The sequence below is a fragment of the Plectrocnemia conspersa genome, unplaced genomic scaffold, assembly GCF_051122295.1.
Source record: "Plectrocnemia conspersa isolate PC_06_02 unplaced genomic scaffold, ASM5112229v1 ptg000009l, whole genome shotgun sequence".
Classification (NCBI taxonomy): Eukaryota; Metazoa; Arthropoda; class Insecta; order Trichoptera; family Polycentropodidae; genus Plectrocnemia; species Plectrocnemia conspersa.
Window position 1 is genome coordinate 26,622,198 of NW_028277173.1, and position 25,801 is coordinate 26,647,998.

At 32.3% G+C, this 25,801-nt stretch overlaps 1 protein-coding gene across 3 annotated transcripts in view; it reads right to left on the bottom strand.

The window, feature by feature from the left end:
- The window catches only part of Mhcl (Myosin heavy chain-like), a 168,539-nt gene that overhangs the window by 131,199 nt on the left and 11,539 nt on the right, over positions 1 to 25,801 (bottom strand). For all 3 annotated transcript variants that reach the window (XR_015810565.1, XM_088191291.1, XM_088191288.1), the window contains 2 exons: positions 24,217 to 25,359; positions 10,745 to 10,831 (listed from right to left, as the gene is read on the bottom strand). Coding sequence is in view for 2 of the 3 variants with exons in the window: in XM_088191288.1 (XP_088047414.1) it covers positions 10,745 to 10,831; positions 24,217 to 25,359 (1,230 nt within the window). In the remaining variant the exon portion in view is untranslated. The remainder of the gene's footprint in view (positions 1 to 10,744; positions 10,832 to 24,216; positions 25,360 to 25,801) is intronic.

The window sequence follows — 25,801 nt, forward strand, 5'->3', positions numbered from 1 at the left end:
GTCCTTGAGTGCTATAGCAATGCTTCCCAAAATTAGTAGCAAGGTCATCGAGCAACTAGAAATATTCTGCATTAGAAATTATACTAGAAAGAAAGTTGTATGATTAAAATTAGTGCGTGGCTATTTTTTTTTTAATTATGCATTACAATTAAAATCAGATATATATATATATATATTTATATTATATTTTATAAAAGTACATATATCCCATAATTCTATACCTAAACTTAGCCATACTCCTTAGAATAGGAGATCAAAAGAATTATATATATCATCAAAGAGTATAACTAAAGTTTCAAGGCATTCAGTGGCGTAGCTAAGGGAGCGGATAGGGGACGAACCGCCCCGGGCGGCACATGCTTGGGGGCGCCATTTTCGCGATGGAAGGACCTTTCATGTACTGTGCTTCTTAAATTGAATGCGCTAAAAACATACATATTTTATATGTGAAAACAATAAACAACAGTTTAACAAATTCTGATTTTATCACTCAGCCGGGCATATATTGCCACCCCTATAGATACAAATATTTTGGCCGGCCCGAAAATTTGAAAAGTTTCTTAAAATCGGTAAAAGTCGAAGATATTCCCTATTGTTTGCTAGAGTCGAGCACGTGTTAAAATAATTAAAAGCCTGATAACCATATTCCATCAAACTTGAAAACTGTGGCGCACATTTTTTATATGCATATAATATGTGTAATACAAGGGTATGTAGCGTATTTGTGGGGGGGGGGGGGATCAAAAGAGACCGCCTGCCCTGGAAAGATTTGGCATATTGAAGGCGAATTATTACAGAATTTTAAGAAGATCAGATTTTTTTATTAGATAATTGTATGGTGCGCCACTCTGGAACGTGAAAACCAATTATTACCGATTTCGAATATACCATTATTCAGATGCACAGCAAAATATATAATTAACAGTAGCGATGAGTTTGGTTTTTCCCTGAATTATCGACATTCAGATGATCGATTCTCCCATGTATACAGTATATACCTCGAGATATATAATATAAGCCAAAAATATCACTTCGCTTTTGATTTGGAATAAAAGTTTTGAACCAAGCGGAGCTACGCCGAATTGATTGAAACGATCCTAAAAAAACCGCAAAAACCTAGCGCCTAACATATCCTAAGATACACACTCTTGTGATAAAAAAAATAAACGTGTGCTTCCTCAGATCATCGAAGCATATTTCAATATGCTTTAAAATAATAAATCGTACAATATAAGAATGACAAAAATTCCCTTGAACGCTGACGCGTTCAGTATGACAAACACCAGCATTCTCGAGGTAGATTTGCAAACATTCACTATACACCATCATATTTTAAATTGCAATCAAAGGTTACTCGTAATTCGACGCATTTTATGAATATGTATATAGTGTCCCTGGCACCAAAAACAACATTTTTAATGTTTAAAGAAAGATACTGTCTGCATAAAGCAGATAAAACTACTAATGATATTAATATACCACAGATGAAATTAAAATGAGTTTGTTCATGGTTTACTTTATCAAACGCCTTTTCGAAATCATTGAATATACATCGACCTGTTTACCAGAACAAAGTGCATTCGCAGCATAGCTATGCCGAAAATACATTATAACAATGCATGATTATAAATTAGCCTTCAAGTACTAAATGGCGTGAGGATATACATTTATGAATTAACATACAAAAGGAAATAAATCAGCACTGCGTTAGTGATATGATATATGGTTGGTATTATAAATGATGTGTGATCGTCATATCTATCTTCACTTATAAGTATAATACTTTCACGCATCCGCTTAGAACGCTTAGATGCTTTGAATATAAAAATTCCAACACGACAAAATTAGTGATTTTGGTACATTATTCACCGCCACAAAAAGCGTTCATCAAAGAGCATACCTAAATTTCACATTGCTTTCAATTCGCCCTCAAACCACAGACAATTCAGTGAAACCATACAAAACCAAAAATAGTCATCTGCCGCACCATTAATATTACCCTCCCCACTTCATCCATATATAATAGACCATTAAGCGCGCGTGTACCATAATTTCCAACTTTCACTCTCAACGCCATCCACCAAACATAACATTTTCCCCTCGAGAGCAACACGCGAGGTCGCATGCATACGTTGAGCATGTAGATATAGACCAAAATGTGCACTCGTCTGACGTCATATTTTGCACAGAGGGAGCATAAAAAAAAAAGAACCGAGAGCTTCGTTAGCGAGAAACAAATGGGATCTAATTTGACTGGCGTCTAGCGGGTTGGATGTAAAAAAAATAAAAAATAAAGAGCATATACTTTTTGACTCGCCCGGATAACTAATGCGATAATCTCGGAACTATTAATTGGATTGAGCGCGCCGATTAGCAACAAAACTGCGACCTGGCTTCGCGTGTTTCTGGCTATAAATAAACAGATAGCCTTAATTGGTTTGCCATATCATAATTTATGAATTGCGATAGGATTAATTTAAAATATCTTGAAATTTCAATAAAAATTGCTCAATTATTGAAATTTCTCATAAAGGTAAAACTCATCTTGTAACAATTTGACATTACGGATAATGAATACAATAACCATTTAATAATTTTTATCTCAATTATACACATCATAATATCATTTCCTGGAAGATTGAAGTTTCTCTTTTATCTTAATTAAAAGTGAGTTTTATGTTGAGTTTTGCTTTTGAACAAACGATACATCAATCAAAAAAGCTTATTGAATAAATAAAATTCATATATTTTTATATTTTTAGTCATGCTTTTTTTATAAATAATCATAACTAATAAAGTATCATTATTCAAGTATAATTATTTCGTCTAAAAAGTGTATTAAAAAAATATTAATAATAATATTCGAGTACATACATATACATACTATGTACAAAACGCGATCCCCGACATTAATCATGTCTTCTATAGATATTTATGTTATATTTAACCCTTTGATGCTAAACAACGATATATCGATGTTCGTCATTATATAAAATAAATGCTAACAAAAATCGTTGTTGGCGTTATGATGCTTAAAAAAGTAATTTAATTTGTGAACTTGTTACTACGTTAGTACGACAATGACAAGAAACAGTTTTTTAATGACTTTAATTATATTAATGTACAGGCGGCTCTCAACTTTCGCACAATTCGCTATTTCGCACATTAAAAAAAAAACAATTTTTTTAAATTTAATTTTTTTTTAAAAAACGTTCTGATAGCGGTGAATCTTTTGCTTCAATCGGACGTTCGTATGATACAAACAGGTCTACGATATGTTCAATTTTGCAAAATAAAAATATAATTAAAGAATACGTTCAAAATTGTGGAAAATAAAGATATATTTCCACAATATTTAATGATATGTTTCCAAAAATACACAGCCAAAAAAAACATGGATGAAATGGAAAATCTTTGTCATCGTAGATCGATGACCAACATCAAAAAGATGTCCCTCTGAGTATTTCAATTATTCAAGCAAAAGCTCTTAGTTTGCACAAAGATTGGAAGGATAGATTAAAAAAATATTTTAACGCGGTTTTTCAAGCAAGTAACGGTTGGTTTTACAATTTTAAAATGAGGTATTCTTTTCATAATATTAAATTTACTGGAGAATCGGCTGATGCGGATAAAGATGCTGCAAAAGAATTTATTTCCTAATTATCCAAAATTATTGTAGATGTAGAATATTCCTCTAGCCAAATATTTAATGTAGATGAGACAGGTTTATTTTGGAAAACTCTTTAACAATGAAAAATATTAATGAAGCCTTCACGCACCTTGACAAATTTTTAAATAATATGGAAGATTGTGATCCCAATGGAGAACGCATATCTCAAGTGCGCGGGGTGATCAATAAAAACATAGCATGTTATAAAATACTATATGAAGAAAATAAAAAGAATAGTGGAAAACAGTTAACTCTTGATAACTTTTCAAATGAAACACCCGCAAACCCCACATAAACGTGTCTCTTAAACGCCTCTTAAACATCTTATATTTACATGATAAATAAATATTTTAAAATACACACAATTTAAATTTTTTTACTTCCCTCGACTTTCGTACATTCAACATTCGCACACATTTTCAGGAACCAATTACGTGCGAAAGTCTAGGGCCGCCTTTATAGGAATTTAAACACATGAAGTTCACTATAAAATTACGATGGCAAAAATAAATATAAATTTGTTAAATATTGAGTTATGAATAATATATTCCCTCATTTTTTAATCATTCGTTCATATTTTATTTTTTAAATAAATATTGCTACTAGGCTTCCCAATCGAATATTAATTCGTAAAATTCGTGAGCAGCACACGTAGTCGTTTTTTCTCGCAATATACCCGAGTGGCTAGTGCCGCTCCAAATTTTTGTCTTTTGTGCATCTTTATTTTGTTTCAAAATGCGAAACAATGAGACGCTTTTTCTCAACAAAAAAAATGCTTTTACGCCTTCAAAAATCATTTGTGAATATTATGTTTATTGGCGGTGTCTACTATAAACGAAATTCAAAGAGTTCGTACGTTAAACAAAACAAAATGTTGGAAAAGCCCACCCTTTATTATCGTTTAACGCTGATCTCAAAAACAGGCGTGCGTAACATATTTTTGGGAAGTTCATGTTACGTTTTTGTATTTGTTGTTTCAAGACGCAAAGATTTTATTTCAATCAGTTCGATAATTAGATCGTGGTTAATTTATTTCTAGTTATTAAATTTATATGCAAATCCGCAAAAAAACAAACACCATTATTAGCTATTATATATACAATAAATTCAATATCATTATGTATATAAAGTTTCATCAATTATGATGAATTAATCCAACCGCAGCTGATCTTAATTCTGGTGATTAGAAAAAGCTGTAATGACGTTCCTGAATTATCAAAAAGTATGCACTTTCCTTTTGACGCCCCAACATTGCTTATGTATGAAAGTTATCAACATTCTTTTGAAGCTCATTTTAATTTTGCTTCCTAGCCCGCAAAGTATGAAATATTTACGATTTAAATTTGCCGACCCCTATTCTAAATCATACAAGACCATCTTATTAATCCAAACATTCAACATTTTAATTGAAGCATACCATCCTCACGCCTTCATCCAGCGGCTTCAAAATCGCCCTTTTGTCCTTCGCTCGTTATCCGGTGATTAATGACCGGTCGTCGCTGGCAAAACAATTAAAACGTCCGATTATGACGCCTTCTCTCTCGTCTCTTGGCAAGTGGGTAAGCTTAGTACAAAACGGGATTTACCGAGAAGCACGTGCACGCCGCTCAAAAAAGCGCAAAATGACACCGTCTGGGACGAGTTCAATGGCGCGGGTTCAAGGCGAGCTGAAAGTCGCAGACTTTGAGGAAAATTTTCGGATCGATAAGGGCTCGTTTCACCTGAGGGCCAAACCGCAGAGTTTCCACCGCCTCGTTTTAATGAATCATCCAGTAGACTCGCATGTGAAGCGGAACGCGTCGGGGGATCGAATAATAAATACGAAAGAGACATCAAAAGCCAATGGGAATCATTGAATAAAGGGCAATGCGCCTGGGGGTCTCAAAACAATAAGTGCTTATAGTAATAAATCCATTCAATCAAAATGTGATGGCATTATGCACAGTCACGTTTTAATTGGTTTTAAATACTCGAAACGATGTTGTGAAATATTCGACTCGGTATCTATTGGCATCTGACATCCAATCTATAGATATAAAGAATTACAAAATAAACTATAGATACGAACTTTTTTCTTAATCACGATGTTGAATGCAATCTATAAGACACGCCCTGAACGAAAACCAATGATCCTTGACGGTCCAATCTTATTGATTCTGCATCTCATAGTAATCCATAAATAAATATAATTGGTATGGAAGCAACCGTATAAAAACACTATGTAGTCATAAGCGGTTGAGTAATTACATGTTTTCAACTACATCGGCATAGGATCGTAAATCATGAATGAAACTTAGTGATCGATAGCTTTCCAATAAATTTTAAATTCCAAAAAAACAACTTCGATCAATAAGCAGCGGCGGACATAAAAACGTCAGCGACTATATATTTTTATTGCATCGTAAACTACCAGCGACTTTTATACATGTCCGCCCAGTTAATTTAATTAAATTCGGTTTTAACTTCTTAAGTGACACCATCGAATGCTTTTCTGGCGCTCAACAGATTAAAATTATTGTATTTTTAAGCTGAACTAACAGAACCAATTAAGTATAATGATTTAAATTTATTAACTTAATGAGCATTTGAGAAGAAAAACTCTCAAGATGCTGGAATATATTATCCGTTATTATCATTGATTCAATCAAAATCTCACCATGAACTACCACTTCGCTTACAAGCTTAGAATATACGAGGTTTCAGCTGAACTCGCACCAATTAAAGCACTGAGATGATACATAGAAGCCAGAGGAAGCAGCGACTTTTCACATCGACCGTCGAATGACTTAAAAACCACACGTAATGAGAGATTCTTACACAACTGCGAATAGATAAGAACCCGTAAAAATTCAAGCTATTAAGTAGTAACTGTATTATATTTTTCTAAGCTAAGTATCACGAGATCCAAATGCTGAAATTCAAAAAGAAAAAAATGCAGATTTCGAATAAATTATATGATACTTTATAACGCGCAAATTTTGTAATGCCGTATTTTGCGAGCCCCGTTTTGGTGCATGGGGTTCGCTGGCCTGCGCCTGAAACCCGTGCGTCCTATTGATCGTTCAGGGGGAGAGAGAGAGAGAAAGGCGATTCGGCAACTTCGGTTAGCGCAGAAAATTCGGAAACACCCGCCACGTGCTAAAATCTTAGAAACGACCGCCTCAATCTCCATAGGTTTTTTTATGATATCGATGATTAGCTCGCGTTTCAGACTTCAGGCAAAAACGAAAACGCGGTCAGGCCGTCGCCAGTCACGAACCCGTTCTAGTAGTCATTTGACTAGATGATAAAAAATGCGAATAATGACCGTCGTGAACGAACGATTCGAGAATAATGTAGGAGAGCAGGTGGTCGGAGAATGCAGCTGCTGCGTTCGCGAGAAAGAAAGACATTGTAAAAATTGACTCGTGCCCCTTATTAAGAAAATGTCAACCAATACGCAATCTTCTAAAGAGGAATCAAAGGCGGTTATCCGTTTCGATTGTTCTGTATCCTCGAAGAAGAGCACTGTTTTGTCACCAAGTAATAGATAATGCTGTACTTATTTATTAATAGGCTATTCTTTTTACATGCAAAAATGTCATTGAATTGCGTTTTTGTTGCTAAAACTGCATAAGTTTAATTGATTATTTTATGGAACGTGTTAAATTTCACCCGCACTCCTTAACAATTAAATTGACGATAACATGAGAAATAACTAATGGGCCACTTTATTTAAAAAAAAATATAGAATATTTTTACTACTCATTTTCTTATCGATATATATTTTTCGAAATACACATCGAAATAACATTTTGGACTTTCATTGAAAATAATTAAGCAACGTAAAAATCGTTTCTTATCCTTCTTTAATATAATACAATTGTGTTATGTTTAACTTTTTTGGAGTTGTCTTTTTATAATATAAATGAAAAGTAGAGGATGCTAAATTTATTTTCTACTAATCTAGCTAATCGCAAAATATGATTTGTCTGAAAGTTTAACATGAAAAATAAGCCATCAACGATGACTAGTAATTAGAAAGCCCACTAATTGGATATATAAATAACAAACGCGATTTTGCTGCGAATACTATGGTTTCGAGTATTACCTAAATTCTTATGACACAATAGACATATAAAAATAAATTAAATATTAAAATAAAAACATAAGCAGTTTTCTTGAATTTTAAGAGAACTTTCGAAACCGAAGTATAATGTTAAATAAATTAGAGAAATAGTTTTAAAATGGTTTGATAATTATTTAAAAAATGGAAAGCAAAAAGTTATAATAAATTATGCTTATTCCAAAGAGGAAATAATAGTGTACAACAGGAGTCCAAATTAGGACCATTGTTGTTTATAAAAATGTAAAACAAATGTATTTGCAGACGACACTTTAATTTATTGCATAGGTGATAATGTTAAAGAAATTGTAGAAAAACATGTAGATGTTTTAAAAATAACCTATTTTCTAGATCTAATTTACAATATGTCTATATATTCCTAAAAGTTTCTCCTAGATTGGTTAAAAATTTATAAAAACAAGAAACTTGGTCAATGCTGGTTTTGATTCATTAAAAAAATTATCCTTTTTTTGTAAAAATTCATAATAAGACAAACCGTTTTTGTAAAGCTATTTAATGCATAAAACTTTATTTTTGTACTATTTTCTTAAAATTGCCTTTATAAATATATTATTCTAAGAACGGAGGATGCAACATTTATTTGCCACTTTGATTTAAATTATAAGTTAGCTAATCACAAAATATGATTTTTCGGAACGCCTAACAAAAAACATGAATTATCAACAAGGATAATCAGAAAAAACACTGATGAGAAAAATAAGAAATCTAAAAAAGTAAATGCCAAATGCGATACTATTGCGAATACTATGACCTAGAGCTATTACCTAAAATTTGAATTAATTCCTGAGATGAAAATTAACGTATAATCTGAAGACAGAATAGGAACTTTAATTTTGGTGAAAATCACTCCGTGAATAACATAAAATTCTGATATTTTTACGTATTATACAATACTTTAAGAACGGAGGATGACGAGCTTATTAAACTGTTATTGATAAGTTAGTTAATCGCAGAGCTCGAATAAAGTATAAAAACGTCGATTATCATACAAAAATAATTTTGATATAACCCGCTGAAAGCTTCGACATTTTTATATATATTTTTTTTATTGTATAAAACTCATTATTACGAAAAAATTATCGCCCACAATTCACCACCAGCAGTTTATCGCTAGCATATTTTATCGATAGACATATAATTTATTAGTCATTTTAAATAGAGCTTTTCTATAGGTGCTATTTTTATAATTAAGTGCAGCTACAAATTCAAGTTATATGCTAGGTTTAAAATTAACCTATTATTGTTTAAATAATGATTTTTTACTATTTTTGTGATAATACATAATCTACACATTTCCATACACCCAGTATTTTTTTTATTTCTGTACTATTCCCTCATAGTTCAGAGAACTATAAAAATATGCTAATAATAGCTTAAGACAGAAACCTAAATAAAAAATAACTTTTTATGATTTGACCGTACACACCTCATTCTTTCTATAGTCTATTTATTTTCAAGAGTCAGTGCGCAAGAACATTGTTTAACGCGTAATCATAACATGCTTTTAAATTTCTGCCCTGTGATTGGTCGTTCGCCGTAAGATCAATCGTTTCATTGAGAACGACCAATCACAAGGCAGAAATTTAAGAGCACATTTTGATTACGCGTTAAACAATGTTCTTGCGCACTGACTCTTGAAAATAAATAGACTATAGATGTTAAAATATTCTTGAGATCATTTGTATGTATACCATACATTGCTTATGTAATCAACTGACGCGGCGGTAAACTGCTACCGATTAATTGCTGCCGGTGAATTGCGCGCGATAAATATTCCTAGACTCAGATCAAACATATTACATTTTTTAAAATTCCTAACTACCAGAATTTTCCAGCTACTCGATATTTAAAAGCCATGTAAAATTTGTTATAAGGGTTCGTTGATTATTACGAAAAAAATTCTGTTGATAGATAATCAATATAATAGGTGTACCGGAAAAGAATGTCGTTTTTTTTGTTATCACTTTTAAGTGGTCAGTTGTGCTTCATCAGTTGAACTTTTACAACGTTTTCTGTGTTGTTTCTCTGACTACGTATACCTGGAGTGTATTAGGACTTTTAAACAAAAAAAATTACAACCCTATATACAATGGAGAGCTTTGTAACGAATGAGAAATTTATTCGAAATTTTATGCTTTATCATTTCATGAAGAAAAAAAGTGCAACACGTGTTACAAAAAATATTTGTGATTTACTGGGAGATATTTTGAATGTTCGTAAATGCCAGAGGTTGTTTAAACAATTTAAATCCGGCAATTTTGATCTAAAAAATAACCCTGGAAGTGGTCGACCTGTTAAAGTGGATAGCGGTGTTTTAACTGAGCTGATTCACCAAAATCCATCTTCAACGATTCAAGAACTCGCGGAGCAACTCTGATGTTCATGGTCAAGCGAGCAAGAGCATATCAAAAAAATCAGCAAGACGCGGAAACAAGGAAAATGGATACCTCATGAATTAAGTGAAAAATCTAGGTGAGCGTCTAAACGCGTGCACTGAGTTATTGGAATTAAATACCAAAACTCCATTTCTACAACATCTTGTAACTGGTGACGAAAAATGGGTGTTGTATTCAAACCAAGGACGCAAGAAACAATGGCTTTCAAAGGGCCAGGTACCAAAACCCACCCCTAAGCCCGGGCTCTGCAAAAAAAGTTATTTTGTCTGTTTTGTCGAACTGCAAGGGAATAATTTATTTTGAAACATTAAAACCCGGACAGACAATTAACGCTCAAATGCATTGTGATCAACTAGAGCGTTTAGATGCAGAAATAAATAAAAAAAGACCTGCACTGGCTAATCGTTAAATGCACAAAATTGTTTTATTAAAAAAACGACATTCTTTTCCGGTACACCTAATATGTACACATACATACATATGTATATTTAAGAATATTGGTATTCATAAACTTTGATTCATTAATTTATAGTATACGATTAAAACACTTACCAGTGAATTATGATTGAATACGTCTTCTTGATAAGTATTCGCAGCCCATCTTCTCCACAGCTCGCTCAATTCAGCGACGGGTTGTACCTAAACACACAATACACCAAAATTATTCCTAATGAAGTCGCCATAACTTAAATACGAATATGATGAATACATTCTAAATGCCCCATTACGGATATGGAAGGTATACATATCTAACGAGCTTTGAATCTACCATTCGTTATACACGAGGTGCATATCACGCTATATCTCAAAACACAGCACGCGCCTAGGTGTGTTAACATTAAAATTCCGACAAGTTATGTTTATATATTTATGTACCTATATAAAAATAAAAAAATAACATCACACAATGGACCGTAATGATGACCAGCTCGGCGTGCGAGATGCGTGCGACCATAATTCACGGAAGCGAAACGGGACACGGCGTGCACAATGGCACAATTGAAATTATTATGAAAACTTAAAAAAAAAATGTGTCACGCGATAAGAAGAAGAACGGTTTAAAATAATTTATAAAAATGAGTTCTTTATTATACGTTACTATAAACCTATGTAAGTTACAGCTATTTTTTAATAACAAGAGGGTCCCCAATGTTATACTGAGCATCGCGATAAGAATAAAATGATTGTCAAAGGAGATGAAACGATATTGTTTTGCCATGTAAACGTTTCTAATTGAAGATGGTCACCTGCAAAGAGGTCTCAGACACGTCAGACTTTCCGACGAGGCGTATGAATGGAAAATGTGTTCTTGAGTCACCCGGTATCTGGGATAAGCATCATGTTTCGGTTACATCATCAGAGAGTAAAATAGCAGAGGTGAGAGGACATGTTGCCATTCTTCCGCCCTGGGCGAATGCCGAGTGAAAGGTCAAAATATGCCCCATTGAAAACGACACATTAAAGTTTGGAAATTACTGGAGGAATTGTTTAAAAAAATGATCACTATCAGAATCGACGCCCGCGCACCCAGATTTTATTACCGACCGATAGGAATTGAACGTGAAACATTCGAAGACCATTAAGCTATAAAATATACACATAACGACGACAAACTAAAGCGTAAACATACACATAAATTATCGGAAAAAGTAATAAAAAAAACGTCGTTTCAGTGCTACATTGTCGCATTTATCGATTGGCTGTTACAAAATTTTTATGTCGATAATGCAAAAAAACCACAAATCTTATGGTTCTTATGAAAAACGCTAGCAAAATTAATTGAAATTAATTTGGACAGCTGACACCTGTCATTTGTTCTATAGAGTTTGATGATCGTTAGATAATATTAAAATGACAGATGTAACAAGATAGAACTGAATTTATGACGTGTATATTTTATTATCATTTGACCTAATATGCTTAAACATTATGTATTGTAAAATGAGTTTTTTGAATACTACAATATTATAAATTTAATTATGTATGTAATGTAAAAATAAATTAGTTTTGGTATAGTCGCAGACTACAATTTATACAAAACTATATTGCATATATGAGCGTCATTCATTAAAAATGTATGCATTAATAACCAAAGTACGTGAAAAATGCACAATGGTCGGTGCATAATACAATGGAATGCGTAGGAAATATCCACCTATGTTTACCAAGCGATTCGGTGATTATTGAGGAAACGAAAATTGCGTAAATATGAATTTAAGACAATCATGTTTTAAAAATATTTTATAATTACATTAATAATTTACATTGGTATGATACACTTAACTTTCCTATAATCACACAAATTTATGTTTAAGAATAAAGAAAAATATTAAGCAGTTGAAATTAAAAGTAAAATATATTTGACAATCAAACAATCACCTATATTCAGAATTTTCGTTGTGTGGAATTATAATGTGCGCAATTTTATTTTGCGCAACAATCCGGTCACCGTATCAAGCATCCGTCAATTTTACATTCCATCGAATTATTGCATTATAGTCTAACTATGTCTTTATTGGACTATAAAAACCATGATAAAAGTCTATATCCGCCCCGAATCGTCGCATTGGCCAGACGATCGAAGACTGGAAAGAACGCTGGACTTATATGTGCCTGAGCACAGCCGCATTGAATCACTCACATTCCATTAGATACATAAGTAAGGAACTAGATTTTGAATAGACGAGACAGCTGAACTCACGCCTAGCTGAGCTACAACCGAGCTGATCATTAAAAGCCCGAGAAAGGACCCCTTTTTAACTTTGACTTTCTGATCCGGACCAGCCAGTGGCGTAGCTAAGGGGGCGGACCGCTCCGGGTGGCACTTGCTTGGGGGCGGCATTTTCGCGATGGAAGGACCGTTAAATATATTGTATATTCACAATCAGCTAAGAGCTAAGGTGAATATGTAAAAACAATAAAAAACAGTTAAAAATGTTGATTTTATGACCAGGTTGGTCATGAAATATTTTTGGCCCGCCCGAAAATTTAACCAGTTTCTTAGAATCTGTATAAGTCGAAATTACACCAAATATTTGTTCAAGTCGAGCGCGTGATACAATATTATAATAAAATGCCTGATAACCATTACAAATTTCATTAAACTAAAAAACTGATTTTCTTATATTTTTTTATAAGCCTATGTGTGAAGGGTATGCAGCGTAGCTGGGGGATCGTTTGCTCCATAAAATTGGGTCCCAACTGAGTCAAGCTAAGCAGTTACCGAAATCCCAAGAGTTCAACCCGATCTTCAAGACGACTTGAGACTATGTGACTACGGCGAGAAAAAATACGTATATTAATTATTGCGTAAATTGCGGGACAAATTTTAAAACTGTTGTAATTCAAAAGATTAGTAAGAATAATCTAAGGACCCTGCGTATATATAAATATCAATTATTAATAAAAGTTATTATTGAAAAATCGACCAAACAACCGAAATAAAATATGAGCAATAATCTATTTAGATTAAAGATTACAAATACTGTTCAATCAATAGATAACATAAAACCGGTAATCTCTTATCTATATATATTTATTTTTATCGCTGTATGTATCAACTTTTAGAGGCACCAAAAATAATGGAATAGTATTATTAGATTTTTTTAAGCAATACTAAATGTATTCAAAACAAGGGAAGCAAGTAGAAGCAGCGGCTATAAGATACTGATGGGACCATCCATAATTAAATATGGCAGTGGAGATAAAACAATCTCAGATAAGCTATATTATGCTTTATGAGTTTCAACTTAGTCATAATGTGACAATAGCCATTAAATTTAAAAAGTGTCAAAATTGTTCTTAAAATTTTGTCATTGAATATATATAATACGTAAAGGCAGATAGTCCATATGGCTTGTTAGTGAGGGTATTAGGGCTGCCATTAAAGTAGGTACGATATTAACGATACAGAAGCTAGCATAAAAGCTTAATGTGTCGCCTACATCAGTTAAGTATTTAATAAGTTAGGAAAAGTGTTAATTTGCAGAATATGGGTATCTCATGAATTGTCAGAGGTAAATCTCGCGCAGTGAATCTCTATGCCAATAATTAATGATTCTAGAAAAGAAATATTTATTTTTGAGTCGAATTGTTACTGAATATAAGAAATGGATCCTTTAATTTAACACGAAACATAAAAGGCAGTGGTTTGATGGCAATCAACCCCCAATTCCAACCCAGAGAACAGGATTATACCCTAAAATGATAATGTTATGCATTAGGTGGGATATGAAGGGCATAATTTATTATGAGTTATTGGATTATAGGCAGACAATTACGACAGATACATAGTGCGCTTAACTAATTTGTTTAAAAGCGTCTCAGACCATAAAAAAGACTTTCCCTTAAAAATTAAAGAAGGGTAATTTTACACCAAGACAGCGCTCGCAATAAAAAAATCAATGGATTGGAACTCCTTTCTCACCCAACGTATTCTCCATCATATATTTAGGTATCTGCAAAAGTTTTTAGATGCAAAAAAATATTTTAGAAAAACGGATATAAAAAACGACATTAAAGAAAAATCAGATACAAAAAATTAACATGTGGAGAAAAATAGTAGAAAAAGAATATACAATTTAGTAAAAGTATGATACATTTTTTCAACTCATTTAACCCGCACCTTAAAAAACGCAAAGACTTACGGAACAACCTGATACGTAATATTAACTAACACACCTATACCGTATAATAAGATAATACTAAGAAAAATGAATCAATAATTTAATTAAATCGTGAAGAGGCTTATTATAACTAAGCCTCTTAAATAAATATTATTACAATCAAGTTTTGCAAAAATTAAGCAGTCTTTAATACCCTCCTTGATAAAATCTGTTTATAGAAAATATGTAGGTTTATCAGATACTCCGTGGCATACAAACACCGTTGAAAATTTTCCCGGAAGCCAAGATTGGCTGTTCGGCATCTAAGACGCTGGTCTTATCTTTCTTTATCTAACCTTGGTTTCGTTCTCTCTTAATCATCCACAATCTTCGCTGTACCATTTCGGACATTTCACCCAACGGGTCACTAAACCCGCACGTTGTTCACATTGTTCATTCAACGCGGCTTGTTTCGTGGGAACCGACCATCGCCTAATGATGGTAAACAAGCGCTAATGATAATGTATGGCGACTTGCAAAAACAATCAGAGAAAGAGGCTGCCGCTAATCACTCCGTACAGCAGCTTTCCCTGCAGTTACGCGCCAACAAACGAAAAATCGATAGCGAAATAACAACCCCATGGATGTGTAGCTAGCTCCCCTGACACCAGAAGGGAAGTGCGTGAAAACTCGCGTTTTGCCAGGAAAGCGGGGAATAATATGTGTATACATTTTGTGTGGATCTCGAGCATGAATCAGCGTTTAGCAGAAGTAGTAGAAACGGAAGGGTCTTTAGTGACGACCAGACAGACACCCTTGGGTGAGGTAAAATGTTGCATACGTCTACGCTATAAGGGAGATGCTAGCAATGCATGATTGATAACGAAATGAGAGTGCTGAAGAATTGTCTATTCAGCTGCCGTATTTTTAGACTGCTCCAGACAACTTCAAACGCAGATTCAAGTTACAAAGGCAAAGTGGATACGCTATTCGATTCCATAATTTATTTGTGGTATCAATTGCAAACGCGTATTTTTATTTGAACCATTAGTTTTTATAGAAGACGCACTATAAGATAAATCTTAAATATAAATAATAATATCAGATAAATAATAAAAATAAAATAATAATTTGAGTGCAATATATTTTTTCTGTGAGCATTAGAAACAAAGCTTGCAAAATGTTGTGACGGAGTATAAAATCAATAACTTGAAAATAGGATGTATAATATGAGTACTACAGATGTTCAGTCGACGGATTGCTTTCACTAAAGGCGAATTTAATAATGATTTTGATTTCATAGAGATGTTTTAAGAAGTGTTCTATGGAAAAAGAACTGAAGCTCAATAAATATATATAAAGTCAATACAAGATAACCTTTAGTATATTGTATAAATATTTTTAAACCTACCATTGAAGACCGAAATTGTAACCTAAGGGACTACTTGGAATTACTTGTAAATTTAAATTAAAAAATTAAATATTTTCAGAGTATTGTAATTAACCTTTTAAGTTATCGTGATTTATTACAGCTGTACATTTATAACAGTAAATAAAAATACGAAAGTCAATTGCATTTTTTGATTGATAACCATACAAAATATTTGTTACGAAATACTGAACAACAAGTCATTTTAAAAGGGGCACAATGACATCGAGCTTATAAATTGATGAACTAGAAAGGAACATATCTTGAAAGCTTTACTGTTAATATTCTTATATGCTAATTCCATAAGCAGCTTAAAGTTTAATATCCAAATCGATTACAAAATCTGTGCGAAATAACACGTTCCTACCCATTTTATAATTAAAACTGCGAGAAACTATATTTTATATTATACTAATTTCAGTTATCAAAGCATGTTTACTAAACTTATATTCTGTTGTACATCATTAAAAAAATATATAGCGTTATTCTATTAAACTTCTTTAATGCTAGTTAGCAGAACACACTGGAATTGGAACTGGAACACAAACAATACTGGAATTTTCAATACCGATACTAGCGAGAGAAAAAACAGTCAATACCGGTATTACTGGTATTGACATTATTATTATAATTAATTAATAGAAAAAATAATCCGAGTACCGCTCGCATGATTCAAAGCATTCGAAAACCCCAGAAACTATTGTTTCGATATATTTAATATTTTAATTAAAACACTTTCATTAATTATAATTTTTTTTTTATAAAATTTGGGCGCCAAATCGTTTTTCTTTTGAAACAATCTTATATATAATTGTTCTAATCCGCTTCCGCCGTCGCTTCCGGACGCGCATAACTTTAAACGAAACATTCTCCGTTCAATTATCTACTCTGTAAATCGTATCGCTTTGTATTAACGGTGTGTAACAATACACGTAAACAAAGGAAATATATTTAATTATAATAATAAATAATAATAAAAATTAAAATTGAATTTGTTCCGATTGATTTTCGAGCCGCCGGTAATGCGTTCTGTTGTTTCGACCAATCAAAAATAAGCATTCAAATATTCAAATAGCGTCGACCAATGAAAAATAAGCATTCAAATTCAAATAGATAGTACCGTGACAACACTTTTAAATAATTATTATTTAATAATAAAATTTTGCTACGCGACAATAATTTTCAATAATTCGTCATTTGACTGAATAAAAATGAAATATATACATAATGTGTTGAGGATTAGAAGAATACATTGATTAAACTAGATAAACAATCATAAAATAATCTTCGTAATGAAATTTTCAAATTTTGAATTCCCGGCGACGGGCTCCGAGGCCTAAAAGTGAGTTTTTGCTTTTATAAATAATCGGATTGCAAATTAACTAGGTGTGTTATAACTATGAAAATTAAATATATACATAATGTGTTTAGGATAAGAAGAATACAGTGATTAAATTAGATAAACAATTATAAAACAATCTTTGTAATGAAATCTTCAAATTTTGAAATCCCGTCGCCGGGCTCCGAGGCCGAAAAGTGAGTTGTTCTTTTATATTACATAAACATTATCATTGCTTTCCAATTTAATACACATATACGTTAGATTTTAAGAATTTCAAATTAACCAGTTATGTTTTAAACATGAACGTGTAATATATCCTTAGTATGTGAGGATTGAAAGTTAATGTCGATCAAATCGGCGCTGTCGGACAGCTTATAAATGTGTAGTTTCTTGGATGTTATCTAATAAACGACATTTTACAATGATTATAAATATGTGATTGCATACCTGGAATAATCGATAGCCAAAATATCTAAGAGTGGGTTATTTTTAATTCCGATGTGGCAAAATATGTACAATTTTTGTTCTGTGCCATCATTCCTCTTTCTGAATAGCCAAATTTAAGATATTCAGTTACATCAAACTTATGTAGTATGTTCTTTATAAAAAGATAATACTTGCTGACAGTGACTTCAACACGAGAAGATTAACTCTTTGTTTATATATACCAATTTTACGTTGTAGCCATATAGGTCATCAAATTGTTCCATCATTGCTTCTGAAAAATAATTAAAAAACAATAAGACTCCTATCAAGAGTAAACATTGAACACATTATTACTACTAATATAATCCATAAATTAAATTTAAACGACAACCAAAGAACACAATTGATGGATGTACTGTAGAGGATTAAACACGTAGATTGGCATCTTTTCATCTTCTACAAAATTGTCACAATATGTCATATATTTTTTATTATTACTAGCATTGTAATATGTTTAATTAACTTCGGTATGTATACCTTTAATTGCCAAATCACCGCTGTTTGTCTTTTAATATTAGATCCTGGAAAGTCAATAGTAATTTTGTTAGAATAACCGTGTTATATTATTCATTTATAACTAAACACTTACTGGCACACCCGCAATTTATAGTTTTGTCTATAATTTCAAATGCTGCATCACTTGAATCATCTTCAATTGTCACTTTGTAACAAAAATGCCGCGATTATAACATATTTCTTGCCAGATGACAGAAGAACTGTCAAAGCAAATTTGGGAAGTCCCGCGCTTGAGAACGAACTAAATTGATTTTAACGAGCGAAATTGATTTTAACGAGCGAAATTTATTTTAACGATTTAAATTGTATAAAATTTATTAAAATATGTATAAAAATCATCAAATACAAAAAAAAATGTTTTTTAAAATATTTTTTTAGTTTATAGATTTAAAATATAATATAAATAATGTGGATATGTATTAGCTTCTCTATACAGAAAAAATATGTACCTAAATTTTGGCGACCGTTGGCAATTTAAAGTTTTAGTTTTTAGAGAATTTTTAAAACTTTGCTTTAAAAAATATTTTAAACAAAAAGGGGCAAAGTTTCAAAATAAGTACTATTCATTACCAACCAACTACTAAGCGCACAGTATTGCAAAAATCCCTCTTACTGACGCCTTTGAAAGTAAACTACACAAAAATGTATAACACTAATTTAAATATTTTTTAAATTAAAAGTTTCAGAATAAAATTTCAAGATTTATTCAAAATATTTTTTTCAACATTAAAAATATTTTTTATTTTATTATGGATTTTAAATATTAATAATTTATTATAGATTTTAAATATCATTAGTTTATTATTAATTTTAAATATAGTGAAAACTTTTTACACTCATTAATTATTAAAATATATAATGCTGCGCAGAAAAACATTTACTTTAAAAAATATGTAAATCAAAATATTTTTTAATCAAAAAAGACAAAGGTTTCAAAATTATTAATATTTTTAAAACGCACTTTTGGTCTAAAGTAACAGATTAGGTGCTTGATATCTTTAGTTTATTGTTTCTTTCTCATTAGTAAATGTAATTAAAAACTGACTTTTATATTTACACATAAAACATAGAATTATTTTTTTTAATTATAAAGTAACTTATGGTGTCACCAAAAAACTTTTTTTTTACGAAAATTTAAATTTATGATATAATTGTGTTATGCAGCGTTAAAACTGGCACTCAAACACATAAAATACGCTAAAACACAATCAATGACTTATAATCACTCACATTGCACTAGCTATATATGATCGATTGTGTTGTAGCGTTAGTAAGGTGTAACAAAATATTTTTTCATATCAGTAATATTTTTGAGCGGATGTGTAACCGATGCTATTTATTATTATTATTATTTATTAAACTGTAAACCTACTTTTAAATGATACAAAATGTTACGTTTTAATATTATTTTTTATGTTGAAAACAGTTTGATATTTTTTGTTTTAATAATATTTAGTAAAGTTACAAACCTATTTTAAAAAATATTACAACGAAATCTCTTTGTAACGAATACCGAAATAACAAAATTCCCAGTATAACGAATCTTTAATTTGTCCCCGAAAAACTTGCATACAAAATGTTTTCATTATAACGAAGACTGATCTCAGTATAACGAAATATTTTGATCCGAATTTAAGAATGACGTTGCAACTTTACACAATATTTCTCCAAATTCAGTTCGTTCTTGACGTGGTGTGTGACAGATGTGTTCAAAAGCGACATTACAGGTGTTTCGCTGACCCTCAAATTTTTTTTATAAAACATTTTTTTCACAAATTTTATTGTTTCATACAGTATCCTTAAAAATGGGCAAAAAACTATCTGTCAACCTCATAAGAGGTTATTTTGATGTTGTAGTAATGTGATAATTAAAAATAAAATATATCATCTTCCTTACGTTCAATATAACGAATTTTCAGTATACCAAAATTTATTCATTGGTTTCGTGAGCTTCGCTGTATTGAAATTTCATAGTATAATTTTAAATTTATTATTATCTAGCCAAGTTTTAAACCTATTCATAAATGATATACAATATTTAGATTTATCATTAAATATCTAAGTTTCAATATAACGATAAAATCTAACGTTGTAAATCTAATAAATTTTATAAAATGTTTTCTTCTGGAAATATTTATTCAAGTTGTAAACCTATTTTCAAATGAATTGAAAATGTTAAGTACTTTTTTATAGATTGAACTATTTTGTCTATCATTGAAAATCCTAAATAGTAATGTCCAATTTAAACCATTAAATTTTAAAAAATATTTAAAAAAATCAGAACGAAGCAAAAATTATATTTAAAACCCAAAAAGTTGAGGGTCCGGTATTCGCACACTCGCTAGCTATCGGTACCTCACGATAGTGAGGTACCGACAGCTAGTAAATACAACATTGTCTTTGACAAAATATCGTCTTCCGTAAACACATTTTAATTATTACTTATTTTAATTATATCGTCTAGTAGGTACAACCTATATAAAGTTGATAACAGAAACAAAATAGGGTTTTTTTTAAGAAAAATATACATTTCGCACATTTTCTTCAAATACGTTTTTTATTTAAATATATTTATTGAGACGTATTTATTGCCAATATTTAACACCAATGTTTAGGGGAAAATATTCCGTGACAGTTTGGGTGAAAATATGTCTAAATGGAGGGAGATAAAAATGTAAAGATAGTAGATATAATTTCATATATGCAATTCCTGTTTTTGTTTTCACTTCGCCAGCTATCCCTATCATAAAAAAGGGCGCGGTCGTTCGGTTACATAACAGAATTACTAGGAACTGCTAGGTACTTTTAGATTAGATTTGCCTGAGATAAAGCAAATGTATTCCTTTTATGTTGACACGTCGCGCATATACAAAAATATCGATATGTTAATTAATTTTTTTAAATTTTTAAAAATTGCAGCTAAAATATCGGCCGGTGGGATTTTTTAAATGGGTAAGGTGGACCAATATTTCAGTCCTCTTGGGCTAAAAAGGATAATATTAATCTACTTTGATATCCTACCTCTATAAAACTACTTAGGTTAATACCCTACAATAAGCATTATTTTATTTTACGTTTTTGCTTTCAAGTAATATGGTTATTTTTATAGTTCTAAGCCATGGAGATATATTTTTCAACAAATAAGATGTACAGATTTAAAATAAATATTTTCGGTACTACCGGTATTTTATTTTATAATACCAGTAACATCGAATGTCAATTTTTTCCCCAATCCCTACACACAACATACGCAAATTCTATGATAGATGTAATGAGTTCTTGAAGAAAAAATTAAGTTTTTTATCTCTATTTTATTTATATCGATCTCCAGACATGCAAAAACCAAACTATAAATTTCTTTAACTGATTATCGATTAAAAAAATAATTTTTGACCTGAAGTAAGAACTTTTTTGACGTTGGACATTACTTATTACTTGATAAGCATGCTCAGAAATTTTAAACAAAAATTTTGAATTTGACAAAACTTTCAATATAAAAAATGGGCAATGGAACTAAAAATGGCTGTATTAAGATCGTTAATAAAAATAATATCAAATCAACTAAAATAACAAATGTGCAACAATCTAGATTAAGAATTACTAATACTATTTAATCAATAGATTTGTATCATGGTCTTAATCGGCTTTCAGTAGCACCAAAAAAGCTACCTGATGTTATCATTAGATGTTTAAAAATAATAATATAATAACACATTGAGCTTAGTCGAGATTGGGCGTTTAAAACTAGCATAAATATTTATATTTGATATCAAAATAATCTTTTTAATCTTTAGATTAAAAAGTACGACTGAGGAATAGAAACATGAGTATCTGATTTTAATCATAATTATCTACTGGATTCTTATATTTTATTTATAATTACTTTAATTATTATTACTAATACTACTGTTAAATAAATATTTGATTATACCAAAAATTTAGAGTGAGAATAATTGCTACATTGAATTATATTTGTCATATATTTCATGATATTTTCTGGAACTAGAATGACTTACCGGTGGCATCATGACAAATTGTTGATTTACATGTGATATATTACATAAAATTAACTGGCCAACAAATATTCAGATTTCTAGCATTGTTAAATAAATTTTACTTATGCACAACGACGTCCGATAGTCAAGTAATTTAAGTCGTAGTAAAGTACTTTCAAGGTTTCAAATGGAATCCATGTGTAGGATAAACATAAAATATTTAGTTTCATAAACAAAATAAAAATTGGTTTATAGGGGGAATCATCTATATTCTATAACGTTAATTAATTTTGTAACTTATCTGTATTCTGGTAGAATAACCTGAGACGTCAAACATTTACCCAAAGATAAGCTGGAAATTCGATTCGAATAGTAAATATATTCACCCTTTTCTGACTTTTTGTCCAACTATTCGTAAAGTATTCATTAATACTTGTGATGAAAGATTTTGAAGATTCTATATTATTAAAATTCCTCGATTCAGCCTTTATTTGTTCTGAGAAATGTATCTTCTTATGTTTATGCTATTCATAACACATAGAAATAAGAGCTAAAACCCAATGAATATGTTTCCTTCATTTTTAAAACGCTCATAAATCAGACCCCTAACCGGAACTTCAAAGTTCAACGTCCTTTCGGGAGCTTATATTAAATAACTAGGTGACTTCCAAAAAGTAAACGTACTTTTTAATTCCTATTATTCTCTCCCCCTGGTCGGCGACCCTCTGCATGGGTCTCGCATTAGACCCGCTTATTAAACCGTCTGCCCTTTTGTTGTCCTTTCCAAAGCCAAACTGTTGCTGTAGATATAAGTACAGTCGATTTCGCTTAATCGGGACACATTGGGCCCCAAATATTTTGTCAAAAATAAGCGAAGTTGCACATATAATTAAAACGAATTACAGAAAAATAATATGTAGTTATTAAGTATACATAAAAAAATAAAATAATATTACTAACAAAAAAAAACTTTAAAAAAACAATTAAAATAACAATGTCATCTAAGCAACGATTTCAACTGACTAATTTAAAGGAGAAGATGTGCTGCTACCATGCATACCAATGATTCCAACATATATGCCATTCCTATTCAAACGATTGCAATTTTCAATTAAACTGGCTTTTGCAATAACGTTAAACGTTGCAAATACGTGGATCGAATTTGAAGAATCCATGTTTTTATCATGGTCAATTATACGTTGCATGTTCCCGTGTAGGAAAACCAAGCGATTTGTTTGTATATGGGCGAAATGGAATCACCAAAACATCCAATGTCCCAGAGCATTGCTATGATCTTGAGGATAAATAATTCATTAATTTAAATAAAATTAATATTGAATCAATATTGAACAATTTATTGTTATCGTAAAATATCCAGATGGCGCTAAAGTTGAAGAAGAAGAAGAAAAACAACAGCAAAAACAAAACACCAATGAAACAGAAAAAAATGAATGTCAATTCATGTCATTTTAATTGAATAAATGATTGATATCGAACTTCAATTGTATTTATTTAATTTATATACATATGTATAATATATGCTCAAATTTAACAATATCAAAGGGTTGCCGGGTCCGCTAGTTCGTAATAAAACGCAAAGTTAAACACACCACCCTATATATAAAAACCATGAGATTGTTATAAAAACATACCTTCACTATGACGTAATCGTGGCTGCTCTTGATCATATCGATGATCTCTTCTCTGCTCTTATCGTCGACTCGAACTCCGTTCACTTCCAACAATCTGTCTCCCGGCAATAGGCCAGTCTCGTGGCCTTGACTGGATGCGCCCGGTTCGGCAAAAATCACAGCCCTCATCTTAACGCCGTCTTTCTCGTCGTCCGAAGATAGTCTTCCGTTCGCATTCTCAGACCAGCACCTCTCGGCTATCATAGCTCTGCGCAAGCTGAATCCGAAATCGTTCCTCGGAGCCTTCTGCCTTTGAATGGTCAACACTCTGGGGGGCGGCAGCTCTGCCGGCGATATCTCGGGCAGAGGAAGGTGTATACCTTCCAGATTGCTCGACCATCTATGGAATCCGTCCGAGTCGCCGGTGGGCGACATCGAAAACGGCGGCGTAGCAAAGGAAGAGTTCGTGGTGGTATCTGTTAGCGACTCCGCACTGGGCGTCGGAGACGTAACGGTAAACATATTGCCATTCTTGCCGTTCTCGTCCGCGTGATGGGTCACCGTGATCGGCGGAGGCGTGCCGTAGTTGTAGTAAGAAGACTTGGCGTCCACCGGACTGTGGATGACCTTCTTGGTGAAGTTTTGCACATCCTCGCCGGACATGCCGTTCGCGTGGCCGCCTCCCGGAACGTTCTGATAAGAGATCACCTCGTTCTGAAGCGTGTTCCTGATCAGGTCGTCTTGTCCGTTCGCGAAATCAGGCGAATCTGACGAATTGTGGTTATTGTGATTGGCGCGAGGGCCCTTCAATATCCCCCTTTTCGGTGGCCTCGGCGGAAGCGGCGGCAAACTAGGGGGTTGCTTCGATAGGCCGTTATTGGGGTTGTTCAAGGAATTCAACGAAGTCTCGGAACTATCCGACTGAAGCAAGCCGTCCTTCCAAGCGCTAGTCGCGCCGTGCTGGATCGGAGAAAAGTGGTTGTTCTCGTCGCTGAAGTTCGAATAGGTGCCTTCAAGCCCGGCGTCCGACGTGGGATAATTCGAGTAGTTAGAATCCCTGTCGATCTCCGCGAAAAAGTTAGCACTGTAGTCCGCAGTGATACCGGAGGGTAGCTTCTCCTTTTCTTTCCGGCGACCCCTCAACTTCAGCGAGCGGCGCACTTGCTGTAACAAAAAAAACGAATCAGTAAAAGGAATTCGAGGGATTAAATTAAAATACTATCTATACATGCAATGTCAATATGTCATTTTTTGCGGACAGAAAAACATAACTGTGCCAAAAATCGATAGTTGGCCCGAAGCGTATAAACACGTTTAGCGTTTAGACCGCCTCAAATTACTGTTGTAGAGGTAATGAAATGCAAATTGTCATTCGTTAACATAATATAAATATCAGAGGTGACACAAAATTGCATTTTCCGCCGCCTCACACAAAACTTGTTAAACATTCATATTATCGTATTTTATATTTTTTAATTAAACTGCAAATTAGGCAATTTTAATAAACACGTGGCACTTAATAATGTCGATTGCATTTCCATAATAAAACTCCAGGTTACTACTGCTGTTCAAAAATGTTGAAATAATTTTATGGCATTGTCATAAT